The following is a 23,777-nucleotide window of genomic DNA, read 5'->3' on the forward strand; positions in this document are numbered from 1 at the left end:
CATCTCACAGTAAGTGTGATATGCATTCTACATAACACTAAAACATCTCTATCATTCAGAAGGAAGGCGATGTATATATGTCATACTTTTACAAATAGGCTCTGTCAATATGTGTTTAAGTACTAATCAGTCAACATTATACAAATGATCAGCCTAACAATTTGATATTTGTTTAGGGTTCCTGTAAAATTACTCACAGAAAATTACTCACAGAATTGGAAAGCTTACTCACAGAATTGGAAAGCAGTGCCATGCCCAAGAAGATAATAAGTCCAGTTTCTCTGCTAATTTAAATCTTATTCCAAGCGTAGGTAGGATCTGAAGAGGAAGAAATGCAAATGACATGTTCATAGAACATTCCAGTATTCATTCATTCACTGTACATCGATTCCATGCCGAGGTCGCAGTGCATCTCCAAGTACAACATATAAGCATGTGGAATACTTTTTGGATGCAAAATTTAAGACCGTGTGGAAAAACAGTTTGAGGAACCAAGGTAACAAGTAAATCACTGACATCTCAGATGGTTACAATCTTTCATTAAAATAAAACAAGCCACCTTACTGCCTGCAGGGCATGTTAATGCTATTAACATAGAAATAAGGGGAATTCTGTCATTGATTACCATTTTCCATCTCTTGCTCATGAGATCTTGAGATCTGGTCTTCCTTGGGCTTCAAGTTAATGCTTAGAAGTTGCATCCTTTATGGTAAAGGAGGGCCATAACTTTCCTGTCTTTTCCTTGAGCCAGGTGTTCTTGGTCTTTCTGCGTTTAAGACTTGCAGTTATTACACTTCGTCTGCTGGTTCCTACTACTGTCCCAGAAGAAATCTGTGAGTGCTTAAAATGGACAAACAACCAAGTGCAAACTGTTTTTCACCGACTCAGCCTGCAATTCCAATTTGTCTGATAGCCTTAGCTCTGCCCATGCTAATTTTGTGCTGACACACATGCTCGGTTCCCCGTATTTGTGGGGTTTTTTTGGCCACTTGGCTTGTGGGATTTTAGTTCCCCAACCAGGGACTGAACCTGCACCCTCGGCAGTGAAAGCACAGAGTCCTAAGCACTGGACCGCCAGGGAAGTCCCTCGCTCCCCCTTATTTGGATGTGAGCGTTCTCCCTCCTAACAGACACAGGAAGACAGTTAAAAGACCTGGATTTGCTTTCTCTCAGCATCTCCTTTCCCAAGGTCTATTCTAAAAGTCCACTTGTATTTAGGCTTCTTTTTTTTTCCCCCTTATACCCCTCCTCAGGATTTTTAAGCACCTGGTTTGCTTGGCTGTTAATGGGGTTAATGCCTAATTAACCCTGGTAAGAGTGACACTCACCTGCATTGGCATTTTCCTCATTGTTAAAAAGGCATACATAGATTAATTCATATGGGCTAGAATAGTTTTCCAAAAGAAGGGTAGCTTCAAATGAAGGATGGGTCACTCCATGTGCAATATGCACTGTGCCACGTGTAGCAGGGTGAGAAGAGGTACCCAAGTGGTGGTACACAGCTCCAGTATTCAAGGAGGTGATGGCTCTATTACAAAGAACCCTGGGATACCAGTTGACATGTAGAAGATAAGTCTTGAGAAAAGAAAGCAGTGAGAACTTTGTGTGTGTGTGGGTGTGTGTGTGTGTAGGAATGTCTTGTGGGCCAGCCTGGCTGGTGAAGAAGTAGGGAAGGAGAAGAAGCAAGAGGACCTCTCTGCGCAGAAGGAACAGGTTGTACAAAGATATCTGGAAGCAGAGCCCATGCTAATGTGTAATTCGTTTATCTGAAGCGTCTTCTAAATACAGGATGGTGAACCACAGGAGATGAGACTAGGGCATGTTCTGGAAATAAACTTGTGCTGGCCTGGCCGGCCTGAGGAGCGTGTGATGGCTCCCTGAACAGTGGAAAGACGTCGATGATTCTTGAGTGTGGAAGGAGGAAGGCATCACAGTTATATTTCAGGAGGGTAAGTCTGAAGTCACCGAGTGGGAATGAAACAAGACTTAAGGAACCAGTTGTAGAGATGATTATAATTCTGTGAGAGGATTTGAGGGTCTGAATTAAGTAATGGTGTGGAGAACAGATATCGCTGAATGTCCTTTTAAAGGCTTCTTAGGAGCATGCAAGAGCTATAATGACCCTATGGATCCATCCACAGAGGGATGGATAAAGAAGATGTGGTATATATGCACAATGGAATACTACCCAGCCATGAAAAAGAATGAAATAATGCCATTTGCAGGAACATGGATTGACCTTGAGATTATCATACTAAGTGATGTAAGCCAGACAGAGAAACACAAGTATCTCATGATATCACTTACATGTGGAATCTAAGAAAAATTATACAAGTGAACTTATTTACAAAACAGAAACAGACTCACAGACATAGAAAACATACTTATGGTTACCAAAGGGGAAGAGGTGGGGAGGGGTAAATTAGCAATTTGGGATTAACAAATACACACTATTATATATAAAATAGTCAACAAGGACTTACTGTGTAGCACAGGGAACTCCACTCAATACTCTGTAATAACCTATATATGAGAAAAAATTCTGAAAAACAATTGATACATGTATATGTATAACTAGATCACTTTGCTGTAAACATTGTACAAGCAAGTATAAAACATTGTAAATCATTGTACAATCAAGTATAAAACATTGTAAATCATTACAAAACATTGTAAATCAAGTATACTCCATTACAAAATAAAACTTTTTTCTAAAAACTAAAACAAAAAAAAGACCCTGTGGAATTGCCGGACTAGTCATTTTGGGGAAGAGCCCAAACCCAGAGAAATCAGGTGAGTGTTGGAGCTTTCAAGCTGCTTTGGCTCCAGTGATGATGGGCTATGGCCACTCATTTGGGTTTGGGTTTCAGTGGCGCCTTCACCCTACCCTTGGGGCCTGGAGTCTCTAAGTTCGAGCCTAAGGTAGATGCAAATCAGAACTGAACCAGCCAAACCCCACTCCAACCTCTGCACCACACAGAAGGCTGCTTTGGGCCAGAGCAGAGGAAAAGAGGAGGACACGATAAACAGCAACAACCATGCGTCTTTGGGAAATGGGTCTGGGTGGGGTAGATTTGCTTTTGTACAAATGCAAAGTGGGTACTGTTGGCATCTGGCTGAAAATAACCCAGTTGGGAGCTAGGGGAGAAAGGTTAAATTTGAGGACTCTATTTAGGCTGTGTTGCCATGGATAGAACTGTGGGAGGGGTGAGATTTCTGAGGAGTGGAGGGGACACACTCACCAGGAGAGGACCAGACCCAAAGATGCGACAGGAGGGGCAGAGATGAAGGATAAGGAGACAGGGCGTGTCACCTTCTCCCAGAACCAGGTTCACGTGCAAGGGGTGTATTCAAGTGAAGTGCCCTTGGGAGGAACCAAGAGCGGACAGAGGGAGACCGGGAGGGCAAGGAGTCAGGTAGCTCTGTTAACTCCCGCTGGAGCTGTCGGAAGGAGCCCGCCGCTGCCGGGGCACAGGCAGAGAGCCCGGCTTCGAGGATCAGGGGAGTTCAGCGATGTCAGCTTTACCATAAGAGAGGCAGCAGGAAAGTCGCTCAGGCTCATGCGGTTCCCATCGAGGAGGGAACAGAGAGGCAGCTGAACCCTCGGAGGCCAGGCGGAGACCAAGAAGTCCAGGAGGAGTGCAGGTCCACAAGTGACCCCAGAGAGCCGTTTCAGGAAAGCCGTGGGACAAGGAAGAGGGTTTTAAAGGAGGAGAAATGAAAGGGTAAGAATTGAATAGATACAGCAAGAGGAAACTCCCACTTGGGTTGTTCAGCCATGAAATACGGTGGCAGGAAGTTCTGTCTTGAGGGGATATTTTGGGAAGCATTGTTGTCCCCGAAGTGCAGCTGAATACACGTATAGTCAAAGAAGACATAATAACTTACATTTGTAGAAAGCTACCGTCACATTGCGAGTGGAAGTCATTCTTCTTACATGGCATTCCGTAAGGGCTCATCACGTCCTGTCCCGCTCCAGGAGCTGGAGTATTGGCACCATGCAGGTGAAGCATCCTCCTGTTCTGGGGAATTCTGTCTGAAAAATTCCGGGGAGGGCTCTTTACACTCAGAACGTTGTGGAATCCATAAAACAATGACAGGAAGTGACTCTGCACACACTTTGGATTTGCAACTGGGTTATCTGTACTTTTAACTTCAGCATAAAATCCATGAACGATCTAAGATTTTTATGCTTACAGAGTATATTCTGTTCTCCCATTATCTTCCTTTCTCCCTCCATTCCCTTCTATTTCCATTCTCCCTCATTCCAGAACGACGGGACCAAGTTACCCTTGGGCCCCCAAAGGCAACAGACAGTGCGTGTGTCTCTGAGCCCACAATGAGCTGGAAGGGAGACGGCCCAGCCTGCAGGGGCTGCAACGTGCCTACTGGCCACTGCAGCCCAAGACATTCCTTATTTCACGGCTCTACTACAACTGGATGAAATCTTCAGAGAAAATAAGCACGAACCCCCCAAACTAGACACCCAAGAGTCTTAGAACACACTTACGTGAGAGCCCCTCACGGCCCTCTGAGGCAGCCGGACTCTGAGACCCCATGTCTGCATGCAGGTTGGAGCCCTTGCACCCAGGAAGGCTGAATTCCTGCCCCACCCCTGCTCTCCAGCAATGGGGAGTTTCTCTGCTGCTGGGAACCCCCAGCAGTAGCTGCCTGCTGTTCCCAAACCTGCCAGCCCTTATTGCACCGTCTCACGGATAACCACGTTAGATCTCAGATACTGCTGGGGCTTCTGCTCCTGGCCCTTGAGCTTTGCAACGACTAGCTTCCGACTGAGGTTAGAACTCCCGTCCCTACACCCTTGGAGACTGGATTTAATAACCGTCGCGCCCTCATTTTGCTCCCACCCTCGACCCTCTGGCTTACCTGGGTAGTGTGTCCCGCAGCTGCCCTCATTCCTCCATTTCCTCTTGAAGCCTGTGAGCTCCTTCACCACAGATGTCTTCCCGTGTGTTAGAACACATCATTTCAATCCCCAGAACATCCCACTGAAAAGTAAGCAGAGCCTAACAACAGTTTAAATGTGGGCATTGCTTTTCCCCTTTCAATCGACAGTATGCCTCGATTCTGTAGTTTTCCCCAGATTATAAGTTGCAAAGCAATCACAGGATCTGTTATGTTTCTTACTTATTTCTCTTGCATACAACGGTCATTAGATGAGTTTCTAACCCAATTCGGAGACAGGACACTGGGTAGAAGTGAAAGATTTCTATTATTTGTAAAATTAATCCATAAAATTCCATCTGATAGAAAGCTGAGTAACTCGCATAGGTTTAAACATATTGTTAATGAAATCACATGTTTTATCCACCCAGATAAAGCATGAGCAGATTGATTTTGCTTTTGTTTCTATCCATTTATTCACAAAGTAGTTACTCAAGCTGATAAGCTCTGAGTACGCTAAGCAAGTTGGACAAGCTTCCTGTTCTCAGGGAATTTACATTTTCTGGGAAGTGAGAGTAGGAAGCTTTCGGATGATAAGAAATATGACAAAAGGAAAACAACTCTGCCCAAGAGCAGAATCAAAAGAAACAATGTCATCTCTCCAAAACCGTGGTTCGTTCTCACCTGGGGCAGCGTTGCCCACGATGGGACAGTCAAAAATGTCTGGGTCGTTGTGGGGGTATCATCTGCAGGGGGGTGGGGTGGGGCTGCTACTGCATCCAGCGGGTGGAGGTCAGGGGTACTGCTCCCCATCCTGCAACGCACAGGGGGGCCCTCCACAAAGAAGTATCCGGACACAAGTGGCAGTGGTGCTGAGGTTAAGAAACCCTGCTCTCACGCTAGAGTTATAATGCACGTATAATTTCCTTTTATGCGTATCTGCTCTCACTGATAGACACATAAAAGACCTTGTCACTGCTTCGGAATGCCAGTAGTGTTTTTAAGATTAAAAATTGCAATTTTTTTTTCTCAAAAGAAAAGGAGTATACCTTTAAGATTTTTTTTTTCCTTACCGTATATAATAGTCCAGTGTCCTTTCATGAAGTGTGTTCTGGAGCAAGAGATGTGACTTTCAAAATCTCACAGTAATGACCACCACCATCATTTATCTGGAGCTAGACAATCCAAGACTCTAGTTTTCAGAAATGCTCTTGTCAATCTGAATTTGTGACTTCTGAAAGTGGGAGAAACTCTGGGAAGGTTCCAGGCTCTCTACTACATAGGAATCTTTAATCCAGCATAACTGGACCCTCCTATCAGTTGCAGGCACATCTGTGTAGTCAGATGAGCAAATTATCAGAGCAGGTACATCAAGAGAAACGTTGATTTCTTGAAGGTACTGCCAAACATACATTCTGGACTCGTGACTCCCTGCAAAATAGAATTAAATATACTAAAATCTCCAGGATATAGACTGCCATTGACTTGTATTCGTTTGTGTTAGATTGCCAGTGAAGTCGTGAAATTTACCTAGCACCCCAGAGAGTGTTTCTGTCATTCAGGGGGTCTCCTTTAAGGCTCCCTCAACTATATTCACTTCCCTCACCTCCTTCCCTTTCCCCACCGACACCGCCTGCACCCAGCTCTGCAGTTACATCATCTTTGTCCTCCTAAGCTGCCTTCTCTTTTTCTTTTCTTTTTTTTTTTAACGGACAAGAGGCTGCAGCTAGTGCTATGTCTCAAAAGATCAACTCATTACAGTGCTGTACATTCATAATGGTTGTACATTTCCCTCTATCCTTTTTATATCTTTAATTACATTTAAGCGTTTCGGAATCCATTATGTATCGTAATCAAACACCATCTTCCCTTGTGCATCTATTCCTGTTTTAAATCTAGACTTCTAAAATGACTGTGCTATTTTTATCTGTTTAACTCCATCCTCTCTAGTTTTCCTAGAGGAAGCGGGAGCTTTAAGGGGTCGGTCTGAGAATCCCTGCAAACCGTACAATGAAGTGAGTCGCCCAGTTAATCGTATTTATCCTCTGACAGAAAATAAGAGAGAAGACAGACACAAAAGCCCAGACTTTATAGAAAGACAAACCCAAATTCGAATCCTCTCTTAGCTTGTAAATCACTTAATCTGCTGAACCAAAATGTATTCATCTGTCAAATGAATATAGGACTTAGTTTGAAGTTGTTATGAGGATGACAAGCATGGGGAAGGATGGCAGCCCCACAAACTTATTCCCTTTCCTGGAAAAATAATAAATGCAGGCTCCCCTTCAAAGGGGAGCACCAACCAGGGCAGCCGTGGCTTCCTTTTCCTTTCATCCTAAAATACCTATCAGTGCCTTTGTTGATTTTTCAATCAAAAATGCCATCTGGACATTTGGGGACCAAAATGCCAATCAACTTTTTCTCTACTGCAGAAATTAATTACCTACACAGACCTCACTCTTGAAGTCACCTTGACATAAGGAGGATGGGAGAAGAATTGAACCCAAAAAAGGTTTAAAATTCCTTTAAGTTTAAGATTTGTAACGCAAGAGGTTTTTGCGAGCTTGTAAAACTCTGAAGCCTTTGTTTTTAAAAGATATATGCAAAGACAAAAGGGAGGAAGAATTGTCACAGGGAGAAAGCATCCTTACGTACATATAAAAGAAGGGCCATGTTCAAACTTTACTTCAGGAGGAAGATAGATCTGCCCGTAAAATAGTTCCACTCAGTCGCTGTAAGTTTCATCTTTTTCTTACGTGCAAAGTTTCTTACCAAAGTCAGAGAAACTAAAAGTACATTCCCCCCCTAAAAAAATTCTTAAATTTCACAAGAGGAGATTGCATGTTACCTGTGAATCTCCTTCTGTGACATCTAGGTTGGTACGAGCAATGCATACTGAGGAAAATGGCCCTGCATAACCTCCTTGACGTTTGCTTTCCTTCTGGAGCCCTGGGTCGTTGTACCAAACTGCATGGTAACCAACACCAGATGCTAAAACAGAGGCAAAGCCAGGACTCGTATTTGCTCAAGAGAGCACTATTTCAAAGCTCAGAATCATTGCAACCAATAATATCTTTCCCTATAATGTGAAGGAACAAATCAAGAGAGTTGTGGTCAGTTGTCAGAATTTCAGATCTAGGGCTTCCCTGGTGGCGCCGTGGTTGAGAGGCCGCCTGCCGATGCAGGGTACATGGGTTCATGCCCTGGTCCAGGAAGATCCCACATGCCACGGAGCAGCTGGGCCCGTGAGCCACGGCCGCTGAGCCTGCGCGTCCGGAGCCTGTGCTCTGCAACAGGAGAGGCCACGACAGTGAAAGGCCCGCATACCGAAAAAGAAAAAAAAAATTCAGATATAAATAATGATATTTCATAATATAGCCACAATAGCATGCTAACAGGAAATAAACGTGGGGCTTTATAATATTTTAAAATGATAAAAATAGTTTTGACAGGAACTAACATTTTAAAACAAGAAGACTGGAGATACACAGACAAGCACACAGAGGAGGGAGTGCTTTACTAAACCCCACATAAAATGAAGTCATTGATAAATGAGAAAAGTCAACGATGCCTAAAGGAAGTCATTACCTAGGAGACGTTCTGCTAACTTCAGAAGTGTGCTTCATTTCATTACTACTACGAACTAAAAGAAAATCATAACATAGAAAGCAAAATAATTAAGCTCTTACCCTTGTATTTCAATCTAACTGTAGCATGGATGTGAGCAAGCAGGGACAACAATGACCAGAACACAGAACGTTTCCAGTGAAACTCTCAAACCTTGAGTTTGCAAAACTGGAATCATGTTACCTTTTAAAAAATGGACCGTCTGAACTCAGCATGGAGGGTGTAAAAGAAGTTCCAATAGAGCTGTTTCGTACAAATGGTGACGCCTCCCCCCAGGAGCCATTTCTTGACTTAACCATTACTCTGTGGCTGTGAGGACAGAAGCAGATCAACTCTTGACATCCAGAAGGTCTGCTGGCTTTTAGGCAGATACTGAAATTGTAAGCAAGTGAACCTACTAAGCGCAAATGGATAAACAAGAGAAACGATAGACACGTACAGAGGCTCTCACGGTTCTGGAGTTCGGTGTCTGTCTTGGGCTTCTCGGGCTGACAGTTCATAGGCCAGCAAAGCTGAGGTCCTTTCTGGAAGCCGTATATGAGGACACGTTTCTTGCCTTTTCCAGCTTATACGGGTGGATCACATGTTTTGGTTTGGGGCTTCTTCTGTCTTCAGAATGCCAGCAAAGACCCCACGAATCGCGGGTGTCTCCTCTAACACTGACTCTGCCGCCCCTTCCCCGTGGAGGGACTTTTACGATGCCGTGGGTCCACCTGCATAATCCACTCTTCCCCCTATTTAAGGTCTGCTCCCTAGCAGCCTTCCTGCCATCCACAACTTTAATTCCCCTCTGCTGTCCAAGGGAACATATTCACAGGTTCTGGGAATTAGGACGTGGACTTCTTTGTCGGAAAGGCCATTCTTTTTGCCTACAGTAGCAACCATCTAATTCCTTAGATTTCACATATTTGAAACTGAAATGTATAGGGTTTATGTGGTTGATGTTTAAGGAACAAAATGTTTATTTTACTCCTAAAACCACATGATACTGACGGTTTTAAAACTATGCTCTTGTCACCTGCACATGTATATATAATTTTGATCTATATTTCCAATATGATAATGGTTGTTAAATGAATTCTGTGTGCCTTTTGCACACTGTACACTTGAAAACATTGCATGCATTTATTTTTAAACCTCTTAGAGTGCAAACACTAATATTTACCAATTTGCCCAGTGAAATAATACATAAATGCAACAAAACGAACCGTGTCATAATACATAAATGCAACAAAACGAATCTTCTCCAAGGTGGAATTATATCAGATAGTAAAATGGAAACCATGATCTCATCAGACACTTGAAAGCAGTGTGAATAAAAAGTATCAATATCTTAACCAAAAAATGTGTATATCAGTGTTTTTACTTATTCGTTCTCTTTTTTAAAAAAAATGTGAGCTCAGGTTATTCATGAGTATTTTTCGTTTTCATTTTTCTCTATTTTAATAAACTGAGATTGATTTTAAGTAATTCTATCTAGTTTTATCTTTTCTGAAATTCATAAAAAATGAATGTTCCAAGTCTTTACCCAATTCATCTGCACAAAAAGAAGGTTTAAAAAACCAGGACTCTTAGATGGATGAAAGCCTGATTTGCTCAAACATTTGATACTAAAATATCTCAAGGACAAAATTCGAAACCACTCATCAATTAAGATAAAATGTCAGTGGAGGTATTATAGTCATGAATATTTATGAGGTGAATGACAAAGCATCCAAATATATTTGAAATGTACTTAACAAAATGTATTTTGAAATGCAAAGATACAGTTTGCATTTCCCAGCCTTTGACAGAATAAGTCAACAGAAATAAATGAAAATGTAGAGAATATGTATAGTGTGATCAATAATGTCTGTTAATAGTTACAAATTAAATTGTGCGTCCTAGAAGCAGAGAATGCTGTTTCTGGTTTTGCAAGTGTATGCACATTGAGTCACCAAAGGAATCTTTATGTTAGGTGATAAGGAATTTTATACTAATTTTTTTAAAAAGGAGTAATTCTGAAAATATTCTTTGACCTGAACACACACTCACACACAATTTGATAACAATATGGTAATAACAATACTACCGTCACCACAACAGCAGAAGCAGACCCTGGGATATGAGACAGCCTCTTTTCACCCAAAACAGAGGAATTTAAATACCCTGAGAGGTATAACTGATCACAATTTGTCCCCTCTACCTACGTCCTATCATATTAGCTTCAGGCATTTTCTTCAAAACACTTACCTGAAATACCTTTTTAAAAGAGACTCCATAGTTTTTAAAAATATCTCCATAGTTTTGCCTTTTTCAGAGTGTCACAGAATTGGAATCATACAGCATGTAACCTATTCAGATTGGTTTCTTTCACTTAGTGATATGCATTTAAGGTTCCTCCATGTCTGTTCTTGGCTTGACAGTTCCCTTCTTTTTATTGCTGAATAATATCCCACTGTCTGAATGGACCACAGTTGATTTCCCCTGTTCAACTACTGAAGGACATCTTAGTTGCTTCCAAGTTTTGGCAACTGTGAATACAGCTGCTGAAGCATCCATCTGCAGTTTCTTTGTATGGACGTAAGTTTTCAGCTCCTTTGGGTAAATACTGAGGAGCACAGTTGCTGGTTCATATGGTAAGAGTAAGTTCTATAAGAAACGATCCAGATGTCTTCCAAAGTGTCTGTACTGCTTTTCATTCCCCCTAGCGATGAATGACAGTTCCTGTCGCTCCATATCTTCACCAGCATTTGGTGTTACCGTGGTTTTGGCTTTTCACCATTCTAAGAGTTGTGTAGTGGCATCTCATTGTTTTAATTTGCAATTCCCTAATGACGTATGATATGGAACATTCTTCTCATATGATTATCTGCCCTGTGGATATATTCTTTGGTGAGATGTCTGTTCAGATAAATTGCCCATTTTTAAATCAGGCTGTTTGTTTTCTTATTGTTGAGTTTTAAAAGTTCTTTGTATATTTTTGACAACTGTCGTTTACCAAATATCTTTTGCAAATATTTTCTTCCAGCTTGTGGCTTATCTTCTCATTCTCCTGACAGTCTTTTGAAGAGCAGAAGTTTTTAATTTTAACGAAGTCCAGCTTATCAATTATTTCTTTCATGGACTGGTGGTGTCTTTAAAATGCTATCACCAAATTCCAAGTCATTTAGATTTTCCCCTGGTTTTGCATTTGCGTTTAGGTTTATGACACATTTGAGCTGATTTTTTTAAAGGGTGTAAAGTCTGTGTCTAGATTCGTTTTTTTACATGTGGATGTCCAATTAGTTGTTCCAGCACCATCTTTTTGCTGAAAGACTATCTTTGCCCCATTGCGGTTGGTTCCTTTACTCCTTTTTCAAAGATCACTTGACTATATTTGTGAAGGTCTGTTTCTCAGCTCTCTGTTCTGTTTCATACATTTGTCTATTCTTTTGCCAATACCACACTGTCTTGATCATGAAGTATCTTTTAATTCAGTTGCTTACGTATATATTGGCTATTTCCCCAGTCTTTGTTTTCTTCAAGACTGCATCAAGGGACTTCCCTGGTGGTCCAGTGGTTAAGACTCCACGCTCCCAACGCAGGGGGCCTGGGTTCGATCCCTAGTGAGAGAACTAGATCCCGCATGCCGCAACTAAAAGATCCCACATGCGGCAACTAAAGATCCTGCACGAGGCAACAAAAATCCCGCATGCTGCAACTAAGACCTGGCACAGCCGAATACATAAATAAAAAATATTTTTAAAAAATGCATCAATAAATAAATATTTTTAAATAAATAATTTGGAGGTTGGGTTAAAGAGGGAAGCAAAATATCAACTGCATTCATTCACTCATCTCCTTTATTTTATTTTACTTATTTATTTTTTTTGTGGTACGAGGGCCTCTCACTGTTGTGGCCTCTCCCGTTGTGGAGCACAGGCTCCAGACACACAGGCTCAGCGACCATGGCTCACAGGCCCAGCCGCTCCGCGACATGTGGGATCTTCCAGGACCGGGGCACGAACCCGTGTCCCCTGCATCGGCAGGCGGACTCTCAACCACTGCGCCACCAGGGAAGCCCCACTCATCTCCTTTAGAAGCATGATGTGACTGGAACACGATGGACAAGCAGGAAAGTGGGAATTGGTAATGTCTCTGATCAGAAACGGCTACATATTGATGCACATGGGATTTGGTCAAAGGTGTAGTTAGGGGCAAGTTCATACTTATAAGCAAACATACAGGAAATCAAAAATATATTCACTATTCTTTCAGTTTAATTAGTTACACAAAGGAAAAGTGAAGAAAACAGAAAAAGCACAGTGAACTAAATATAGATAAACGTGGGAACTAATGAGTTCAGGGAAATGTGAATCTAAAAAAAGAAAAAATAGGGCTTCCCTGGTGGCGCAGTGGTTGAGAGTCCGCCTACCGATGCAGAAAACATGGGTTCGTGCCGTGGTCTGGGAAGATCCCACATGCCGCGGAGCGGCTGGGCCCGTGAGCTATGGCCGCTGAGCCTGCGTGTCCGGAGCCTGTGCTCCGCAACGGGAGAGGCCACAACAGTGAGAGGCCCGCGTACCGCAAATAAATAAATAAATAAATAAATAAAAAGAAAAAATAATTCGCAAATTAACAGAAACATGACAGTTGAAGATGTAACAAATTCTACTCGTGACAGATTAAAAGGCAAAAATAAACAAGGAAGATGTGAATAAATAAGATTTAATTAATTATTGTATATGAAACTGTGTGGCTCCAAATCTATTTATTAAATAACCAGTTTTTCACAATTTAATTCATCTAATGTCAAATTATTGAAAACCAGTGGGTTCTTCTAAGGCAATTTACCGCCTTTGAATATGTTCAATTCACCAAATTTTCCAAAATCATTTTCAAAGAAAATTCATCTTAAATATGTTAAATGAATTTGAATCAAATTTTCCTATTTTTTCTCAACCAGGTAGTTTATGTGCACCAGAAAATAGTGAAAACATGATTTTAGTGATGATTTTCTTAAAACGAGTAGTAATGTAGATGCACAGACGAAAAGTCATTACTTTAGGGCCTAATTCCTTCAAGGAGTCTGGGCTGGAGAGAGCTACAGGGACTCACTCTTCATGGGTATATTCTTACTCAGTATTCCTGAATGTTTCAACCCCCCGCGTTCAAATGAGCTCATACTGAAACAACAGGATTTGTTTCACCTATGGAAATGTGGTATTACACTGTCAAGTACTGTTTATCATGTCAACTATTGAATTTTCATAAGGGTTATCAATTTAAAACCCTTTCAGGCCTTTTATTGCCCAGTTGGACTTCTAGAAAATGCAAAGATTGTCAGATAAATACTCAAAATGCCTATTGAGGGATGTAGAAATAATTTGTTTATAATAATAAGGATCGAAGCAAGCTAAGGTATAACAGGCGATGCTTGTAAAACAACCATTGACATCGATGCCTATTTCCTAAGGTAGAAGCTGCTCATCACCACGGTCTCATCATCATCCCTGTGGGGTAGGTGTGACTCTCTCTGTCTTCCACAGGAAATACTTGGGGGGGGGGAGCCTTTCAGAGTGGATAAGAAATGTGCTTCTTGTTACAAAGCACAGTGACAGGCTGAGAATTTTAATTCCAGGCTCCCTGTAACCCCATCACTTTCTCAACTATTGAACTGAGAAGAAGCAAACAGAGCAGGTGATTAAGACAGTACATATATACTATGAGGCTAATTTAAATACATGTAGGTGGATGGCGTCTGCACATAAACGCACAGGAAAACATCTTTGCAGAGAGCTATCAAATGTCACACAGGTACTCCCTAATAACTGCTTGCCCTTCCTTGTTCCTACATGTACAGTCTAATTTGTCTACTAGAAAGATGTTATATATAATTATTTTAATTTCATAAAATAGAAGAAGAAAACCTAATGATTATAAATAAGCCCAGGAAATTATTCTTTGAATCAATCAGTAAAACAGACAAAACTCAGGACTTCCCTGGTGGTTCAGTGGTAAAGAATCCACCTTCCAATGTAGGGGACGTGGGTTCGATCCCTGTTCGGGGAACTAAGATCCCACATACAGCGGGGGGCAACTAAGCCCGTGCACCACAACTACTGAGCTCACGCGCCTCAATGAGAGAGCCTGCGTGCTGCAAAGTACAGAACTCACATGCCCTGGTGCCCACGCGCCACAACTAGAGAGCCCCTGCGCCCTAAACCTGCGCGCCACAACTAGAGAGAGAAAACCTGCATGCCACAACTAAAGAGATGCCCGCGTGCTGCAAGGAACAGCCCACGCTCCGCAATGAAAGATCCTGCGTGCTTCCATGAAGATCCCCACATGCCACAAGTAACACGGGTGCAGCCAAAAATAAAATTCAATAAATAAATAAATCACGTTTAAAGAAAAAGGAAAAAAATACTTTTAAAACAAATAGACAACTTTGTAAATTTTAATGAAAAGGCATGAAGAAAAGCAGAAAAAGAAATCAATACAGTTAGGCATGAGGAACTGAATATGTCAGACATGGAGAAGAGATGAAAGATTTATAAGGCACTACTATGTACAAATCCCTACAGATAAATTGGAAAGTTCTAGAGAAGGGACAATATCCTTGAAAAATATAAATGACCAAAATTAAATCAACAACTGTAGAAGAAGTTGGAAATCTGTAAGCAATAACAGTTTAAAAAAAAAAAAGGAAATAAAGCCACAAACAAACAAAAAAAGAAATGATAGTCAGGGCTCTGGGGTCACATACATTCACTGATGAGTTTTTGAGTTTATTCAGCTCAAACAATAAAATCAATCCCATGCATACATGTACACACACACACACACACACACACAGGATTGGGGAATCCATTATATTATCAGATGTTTGCTTAACTCTGATGGGAAAATCTGATGACTACAGTAAAAAGAAGCATAGTTCAAAGCAGTACATTCAACTCTTAAAAACTTACTTTTACATCTTTTCAGAAAACTAAAATGTAGAACAGCTACAAATGGAGTGCAAATCCGAGAACTTAGAAATCACCCAGACATCTTGATAAAGTGCAGATTCTGGTTCGTTCAGTGCAGGAGAGGCTGGTGATACATACATAACCCCCGGGTCATACTGCTGCTGCTGGTGTGCAGACCACACTCTGAATGGCAGGGATCTAGGGATCCCAGCTTCTCCTCTCTCCTTCAGGGTCCAGTAGTCCAATCCCTTCTCCCCATCCTTGGTCTCAGTTCATGACCTTCCTACGTCGGGGGGAAAATCCAAGCCATGAGTAGAGAGATTCCTCAAGCTCTGCCTTCCAGTCTACCCACTTACCAGCCTTCAAGCCCACAGCATCCACCATTCCCTCTCATGACCTCAGACCACCCATGCTCCCATGACTGAAAACACACCAGAATGGACTTCTATATCACCCCCACGATTCTCCCTCTCTTTCTATGGTTATCCATACACATGCTGAACTAGAGTCCTCCATTCAGAAGTAGGCTATGACTCTCCTAGGATAACCCTGCACCCCCTAAGAGGGAAAACATAAATCTCTTCCTATGCCCACCTTCTCTTTCAGGAACTGCCCCTAAGCTCTCTCCTTGACATTAAGGCACCTCGGGAAAAAATGATTTATTTTGTCACCTTCCAATTAATTCTCTTTTCCATGTTTCTCTTAAACCAGGATTTCTTCACACCTCTCCAGCGACACTGGAGTTTTTGAGGTCACCAGTGACCTCCATGCTGCTGTAGGCAATGCCAAACTCAGTCCTCCGTGGACTGGACCTACCAGAATCATTGGATACAAGCATCACTTTCCCTACCTTGGAAAGCTTTCCTCAAGTGCATACCTTGGCTGCTGGCTCTCTGCTCTTCTCCTCCCTCCCTCACTGGGTGTTTCTCCCAGGCTCCTTTGTCTCTTTTCCTTACCTTCACAACCTCGAAACGTTGCTGTGGTGCAGTCTTAGTCTATGAATACTTATTATTTCCAATCTACACGTACTCCCTCCAGGATCTCAGCTAGCCTGATGGCTTGAAACCTTACCTCTCTGCTGATAATACTTCTATCTTCAGGTTGTATCTCTCCCCTGAGTGCTAGATTCATGCATTCAACTCTCTGTTAGTAGTTTTACATGGATGCCACTCATCTCCATCTTTTTTTCCAGCTTTATCGAGACATAATTGACATATACCGTAAGTTTAAGTTGTACAGGGTGATGATTTGATACACACACATACAGTGAAATGATGACTACAATAGGGTTAGTTAATACCTCCATCACCTCACATAATTACATTTCCTTTTTATGGTGAGAACACTTAGGATGTGCCCTCTTAACAGCTTCCAAGTACATAATACAGAATCGGTAACTACAGTCACCGTACTGTACGTTAGACCTCACTCTACTCATCTTAGTAACTAGGAAGTTTGTACCCTTTGACTGTCATGTCTCCATTTCCCCAACGCCCCAAAGCCCTAGCAATCACCATTCTATTCTCTTTTTCTGTGAGTTCTGCCTTTTAAGATTCCACTTAACAGCATTTCTTTCTCTGTCTGAATTCTTTCACTTAGCAGAATGCCCTCAAGTTTCATCCATGTTGTCACAAATGGCTTATTCAGCCATGAGGAAGAAGAAACTACTCATCCTAATCTCAACATGTCAAAAGCTAATGTCGGGACTTCCCTGGTGGTGCAGTGGTTAAGAATCCGCCTGCCAATGCAGGGGACACGGGTTCGAGCCCTGGTCTGGGGAGATCCCACGTGCCGCGGAGCAACTAAGCCCGTGAGCCACAGCTACTGAGCCTGCTCTCTAGAGCCTGCGAGCCACAACTACTGAACACGCGGGACACAACTACTGAAGCCCGCGTGCCTAGAGCCCGTGCTCCGCAACAAGAGAAGCCACCACGATGAGAAGCCCGTGCACCGCAACGAAAAGTAGCCCCGCTTGCTGCAACTAGAGAAAAGCCCGTACGCAGCACTGAAGACCCAACACAGCCAAAAATAAATAAGTTAATTTTTTTTAAAAAAGCTAATGTCCTCGGGCTTCCCTGGTGGCGCAGTGGTTGAGAGTCCGCCTGCCGATGCAGGAGACGCGGGTTCATGCCCCGGTCCGGGAAGATGCCACATGCCGCAGAGCGGCTAGGCCCGTGAGCCACGGCCGCTGAGCCTGCGCGTCCAGAGCCTGTGCTCCGCAACGGGAGAGGACGCAACAGTGAGAGGCCCGCGTACTGCAAAAAAAAAAAAAAAAAAGCTAATGTCCTCATCACTTCACCCACGCCATAATCCTACCCCACCCCCACCAACACACACATACATGGAAAAAAGGAAAAGAAAAGGTCTTTGCTTCCTTTGCACTCTTCTCCACCTTTGTGTCAACTCTACTCAGACCAGGACTCAGGAACTATCTGTGAGCTTTCTTTTCTTCATAGCCACCCATGCATTGTTTTCTGAAGCCCTATAGCATCCATCTTCCAAGGACACAAAGCATCTGCTTCCTTCACCACCCTCTCTAGAGCATCATCATTGCCCTCCTGGGGGACAGGAGTCACAGTCTAATTGGATTCCTCCTTCCAAACTTTCCCTCCTACAGATTACCTCCAACACAGCAGGCAGAGACCCACGGAACAGATGATGCCAGCCTGTGGCCCAAACTTCCAATGGCTCACCATGTTCCTGCCAATAAACATCAACGTCCTTACAAAGTGCTGCAAGGCCCTACATGACCTCCTTCCGTGACTTCTCATCACTCTTCTCTTGCTCATTCCACCCACGGCAAGGGGCCACATAAGCCCTGAGCTGACCCTTGGACACTCCAGTCACCCTTCCAAGGCACGGATGATGCCTGCTTCTCAGAATGCTCTTCCCCAGAAAGCCACATGGCTGCTTCCTCACCACCTTCTAGATTGTCTGAAATGTGACCTTCTCCACGGTCCAGTAAAATAGGCGGTGACACTTTGCCCCAAGTATTCCTCAGTATTTTGAATTTACAGTAAGAAAACTGAAAGTGGTGTTAGCAGTATCAAGTCCATCTTTTCTTAATGGAGACACATTTTGTTAGATATTAAGACAAAATGTGTTGGAGTAGTGCTTCTCAAACTTAAATGTGCATATGAAACACATGGGGATCTTATTAAACTGGAAATTCAGATTCAGCAGCGCTGGAGAGAGGACCAAGGATTTGCCTTTCTAACAGGCTCCCAGGTGATATCCAGAACACAACTGGGCTACGATTTGAGCAGAGGGTCCTGAGAGGTTTTTTTTTAACCTTTAGAAATGTGAAGACATACTGAAATGTGAAAAGAAAAAAAAGAAATTATTTTGTTTTTAATTTATCACCATCAACATGTTGGTATATTTGAGTTTTCTTCATCTATAGAGCCTGCATTTCTCTTCACTACATTAATTCATTTTAAAAAATTAATGAGCACATACTATGCAACACACAATCAGTGTATTGGGTGCTGAGTATGTAAAAATAACTGGAGACTCAGCCCCCCGGTCAGTGCATTTACAATGATGTGCGTGAAAGACAGGATGGGCAGGGGGAGAACAATTCAGTTTCCATTGCTAAGATGGGACAAGCACAGGACTCCATGTAAACATGCACAGTTTTATCACCACTCAACATGCCCTTCCACACATTAAAAAAACAGACAAGTTTAACAGCAGCTCACAATCAACTCAAAGAACTTTGCACATAATTTCCCTGGAACATTCAGAAACGATTTCTGTGACTGATATTCCATCTGTATAATGCACAATTATACGGCGAGGACAGAGAAAGTGTAAAACACCAATGATATCTCAAGAAAACTATTTCAGGAAGTTCAGGCTGACTGAACACGTACATCTTGTGGTATTTTGTTTGATTTCCATTATAGAAACAATTTTATTCTGTGGATAGACACAATTACCTCAAGTATGGCAACTATCTCATTAAAATGGCATCATATTTTAGCATAAAATGGCATGTTTTGAGAATTGATAAAGGAGCTAATTCTTTTCTGTCTTTGTAAAAACAGTCTCTGAACAATGGTTTGTGTCACTGTGGAGTTTTTGTTTTTAATGTTTTGTTTCCAGACACTGCCGACAGTAGTGCCTGGGCAGATATTACATGTACAAGAAGAATCACGACCCCTCTCTCCTTACACTATATGGAGGCTGGTCATTTGTCCACTAACCTCCTTGCCATATATTCACTCACTCTTTATTCATTGACTGCATTTCTGCTAAGAGTCTGGTACTGTACTGCACTGACCTTGGGAGCAGAAAGGTGATGAAGGCTCCTTCTCTACCTTTGAGGTTCTCAGTTCAGAAAGGAAAACATGTAAATGGTTAAGTATTAATTCCTCAGGGGAAGGGAGAGAGAATGGAACTACACAGTACTGTGGGCAGAGAAGGCAGGAAGGAACTGACTGGTCTTGAAGGATTAAAAACTTACCAAATGCACTGTAAATTCTTCATTCTCTTGGGGTGAGTCAAGGAACTTAATGAAGGTGCACGGTGTGACAAAGCTTAGGGACAGTTTCAACATGGCCAAGGTGGAGACAAGGGAGAGGATGGAACAAAGGTAATCTGAAAAAGAGTGAGGCCAATAGAAATAAAAACAAAAATGAACAAATGGGACCTAATCAAACTTACAAGGTTTTGCACAGCAAAGAAAATCATAAAACAAACAAAAAACCCGAAAAGACAACCGACGGAATGGGAGAAAATATTTGCAAATGATGCGACCAATAAGAGTTTAATCTCCAAAATATACAAACAGCACATGCAACTTAACAACAACAAAAAACAAACAACCCAATCAAAAAACGTGCAGAAGACCTTAATAGACATTTCTCCAAAGAAGACATATAGATGGTCAACAGGCACATGAAAAGATGCTCAACGTTGCTAATTATTAGAGAAATGTAAATCAAAACTACAATGAGGTACCACCTCACACCAGTCACAATGGCCATCATCAAAAAGTCCTACAAATAACAAATGCTGGAGAGGGTGTGGAGAAAAGGGAACCTCCTACACTGTTGGCAGGAATGTAAGTTGGTGCAGCCACTATGGTACATATACACCATAAAAAAGAATGACACAATGCCACTTGCAGCAACATGGATGGACCTAGAGATGATCATACTAAGTGAAGTAAGTCAGACAGAGAAAGACAAATATCATATGATATCAATTCTACGTGGAATCTAAAATATGACACAAATGACCTTATCTACAAAACAGAAACAGACTCACAGACATAGAGAACAGATTGGTGGTTGCCAAGGGGGAGAGGAGTAGAGAGAGGGATGGACTGGGAGTTTGGGGTTGGTAGATGCAAACTATTACATTTAGAATGGATAAACAACAAGGTCCAAATGTAGAGCACAGGGAACTGTATCCAATGTCCTGGGATAAACCATAATGGGAAAGAATTTTTTAAAAAAAGAATGTCTCTGTGTGTGTAACTGAGTCACTCTGCCGTACAGCAGAGACTGCCACAGCATTGTAAATCAACTAGACTTCAATTAAAAAAAAAAGGCCAGATTTTGATAGACTTTGTTCCCCAGTAGAGAACTTTAGAACAGGGGGACACAGCTTTGCTGAATGGCACCAAAATTTAGAAGTGACAAAATTTTAAAAGGTTATGCAAATTAAACTGTTTCATTTACATAGGACAATGCATGTACTCCTTTGGCAGTATGGGAAAAAAAACTGAGATTGGTTCGTACTTCACAGAAAGAGTTAGTAAGATAAAAACACCATTACATGATGCCCCAAAGTGATCATACCCTCCTGTGAGTCATTTCATACATTGAGGATGGTTTGGGTGCTTGTGGTAGAAAAGCCATTCAGGAGTTGGAAACTGAGGGTGTTTCTGGAAAGCGGGAGTGTCTCAATCTTTTTATTTTATAAAAATGTTTAGTGTAAACGTGTACTAAAGTTATGCATATATTTAATAGAACTGTCCTGCTTTCACTATGATGAAAACGATTCTATTTTAAAGTCCACCATGAGAAAACAAAAGCTGTCAGGTGACATTTTAGTGTGTCACTGTCCACATGGACTGGATAGCTCAGGATGACCAAATAGCCTACGTTTTAACAAGGTGAATAGACCAAAAACAAACAAAAAGGAGATAAAAACGGAACTCAGAGGAAAGGGAAATTTACTCTAAGGAAACCTATCTCTACTATTTCTTCTTTTACCTTCTAAAGTTGGATGCTTTTTGCTTTAATGTTGAGTCTTTCTTCTTTAAAAAAAAATGACAGAGCTATGTGAACATTATGGTACGAAATATTAAAATGTCATATTTGTGTTTATGGAGAAAGGTGAGGAATATCTACTAAAATATAATCAGCGTGAAGATAAGATGCACTGGATTATCAAATGAGATTCACTCTGAAATCTTACCTAGTATCAAACTTCACTAATAATTCCACATGGGCAAAGCAGTTTTCAGATCATTAATACTTGTAGAATCCTTTTTTGTTTCATTTGACACTCTGATCCAGGTTTAACATATAAGGTCTCTAAGTGATGCTTGTGAAATTGTGGAAGCATATCCTCTATACAGAAGGGAGCAATTAGTTTCATGAACCACCTTTTTTTATACTCAGATATTTCCATCACTTATGTAACATCATCTGGGGAGCCATGTCCCTAAACTCATAAACAATACCAGGTAGACCAGCTACATTCTGCTAAAAGTGGATGGATATAGACTCTACGATAAGGAACTACCGTTTCAGTGATTTGCCAAGAGGTCTGACATTGACAAGCTCACAGGAAGTACTGCCCTGGCCACCTTTCATTCTTTTTCTCAGTGTCCCCAGTTAAAAAAAGACAAAGGATTCCCAGACTGCCACTAACCCTTTCTTTTCCATGTGTGTTAAGATTATGGCATTTTTTTCCTGCTCTATTTAAATTTTATTTATTTTTTAATTTGAAAACATTAAAAAATACAGAATGAGGGACTTCCCTGGTGGTCCAGTGGTGAAGACTCCATGCTCCCACTGCAGGGGGCCTGGGTTTTATCCCTGGTCAGGGAACTGGATCCCGCAAGCCACAACTAAAGATCCTGCGTGCCGCAACTAAGACCTGGCGCAGCCAAATAAATAAATAAATATTTAAAAAAAAATACAGAATGAGCCAAGGTTTGTGTTCAGATAACTTCAGGAAGTCAAATGAGCTAATAACCGTATTTTAAGACAAGCACAAGAAAGCAATAGTAGAAGTTTCCTGTGGACCTCCTAGGAGGGAATGGGCACTTGTCTAATACAAAAAGTGGCAGGTAGCTCTGTACGTATCCTATTTGTTCATCCCTACTGCCGGAAGGTCCAGAAATGTCTATATGGCCTTCACATTTCTTCATGTAAGCACTGGTGATGAAATAATTTCTGATTCTGGGTAAGGCTTTTCACTTTAATAGTTGTTGCAATTTCTTTTCAGTTGTTACTTAGAGAATTTATTCGCCAAACAGTCCACACATGTTTCAGGTTATTATTCCTACAGAGCATTCTTGTTTGGCTAAACCAGAAGAAACCCACTACAACAGTTTCATGCATTGGGAAATAGTATCCTCGCAAACGGTTCCTCTTCCTGCAGTCAAACTGGATATGGGGCCAATGAATCGCCAGACTTCTGACCTAGGAAAAGTTGTATAAATCAATGGTACTCTGTAAATAATATATGAGACTGGATACTCAGTAAGTTTTACATTGAGGTCTGGGAGGAGGGGGCCCTGGGTCAGGCCGAGTAGAGATTAATGAGGTTGTTTACATTTCCTGCTCTGTGGATAAATAACTCAGTATTTGCCAAGGAAGTCACTGATGGAAACAGTAGACTTTGCATTTACGTGTTAGGTATTTTGAGACCATAGTCAATAGAAATTAATTAAGTGCTACCGTATCTATAATTAAATATGTCTTTAGGGAAAACTAGAAAAGTCACTAAAAAGGAAATGGAAGAAAAAGGAAGCAAATTCTAAGCAGCAGTAGCATAAATAATGATAAACTGAGTTGTAAATAAGCTGAAACAACAATAAACTAAGTTGTACACACAGCTCATTCAAGGTATGTCAAGAACAGCCCTGTGTTCCATATATTTTTCACATTCTTGTGTCATTCAATCAGTATTTGTTGGGGCTTGTTCCCATAAGGAACGATACTCAAGTCCTCAAGTAGGAGAGTGAGTTTGCCAAAGGAAGGCCCAAGGCTGGTGGGACAGAGGTCTTGGAAGGGGAAGGGGGCAGTTAACCAGAGAGAGTGGTGGAGGACTGGGGAAAGGATGGTA

The 23,777-nt window shown here is 41.7% G+C and overlaps 1 protein-coding gene across 6 annotated transcripts in view; it reads left to right on the forward strand.

Annotated features, from left to right (window-relative positions):
• The window catches only part of PNPLA4 (patatin like phospholipase domain containing 4), a 109,669-nt gene that overhangs the window by 62,786 nt on the left and 23,106 nt on the right, over positions 1–23,777 (forward strand). Inside the window, exon 7 of one of the 6 annotated variants that reach the window (XM_060138405.1) lies at positions 17,067–17,124. The exons of 4 other annotated variants lie outside the window; for them this stretch is intronic. In XM_060138405.1, the coding sequence (XP_059994388.1) occupies positions 17,067–17,117 (51 nt within the window). In that variant the 3' untranslated portion in view covers positions 17,118–17,124. Of the gene's footprint in view, positions 1–1,772; positions 2,585–17,066; positions 17,125–23,777 lie in introns of those variants that run through there. One more of the 6 variants, XM_060138406.1, reaches the window with a different exon arrangement.

This window comes from Lagenorhynchus albirostris, chromosome X, assembly GCF_949774975.1.
Source record: "Lagenorhynchus albirostris chromosome X, mLagAlb1.1, whole genome shotgun sequence".
Classification (NCBI taxonomy): Eukaryota; Metazoa; Chordata; class Mammalia; order Artiodactyla; family Delphinidae; genus Lagenorhynchus; species Lagenorhynchus albirostris.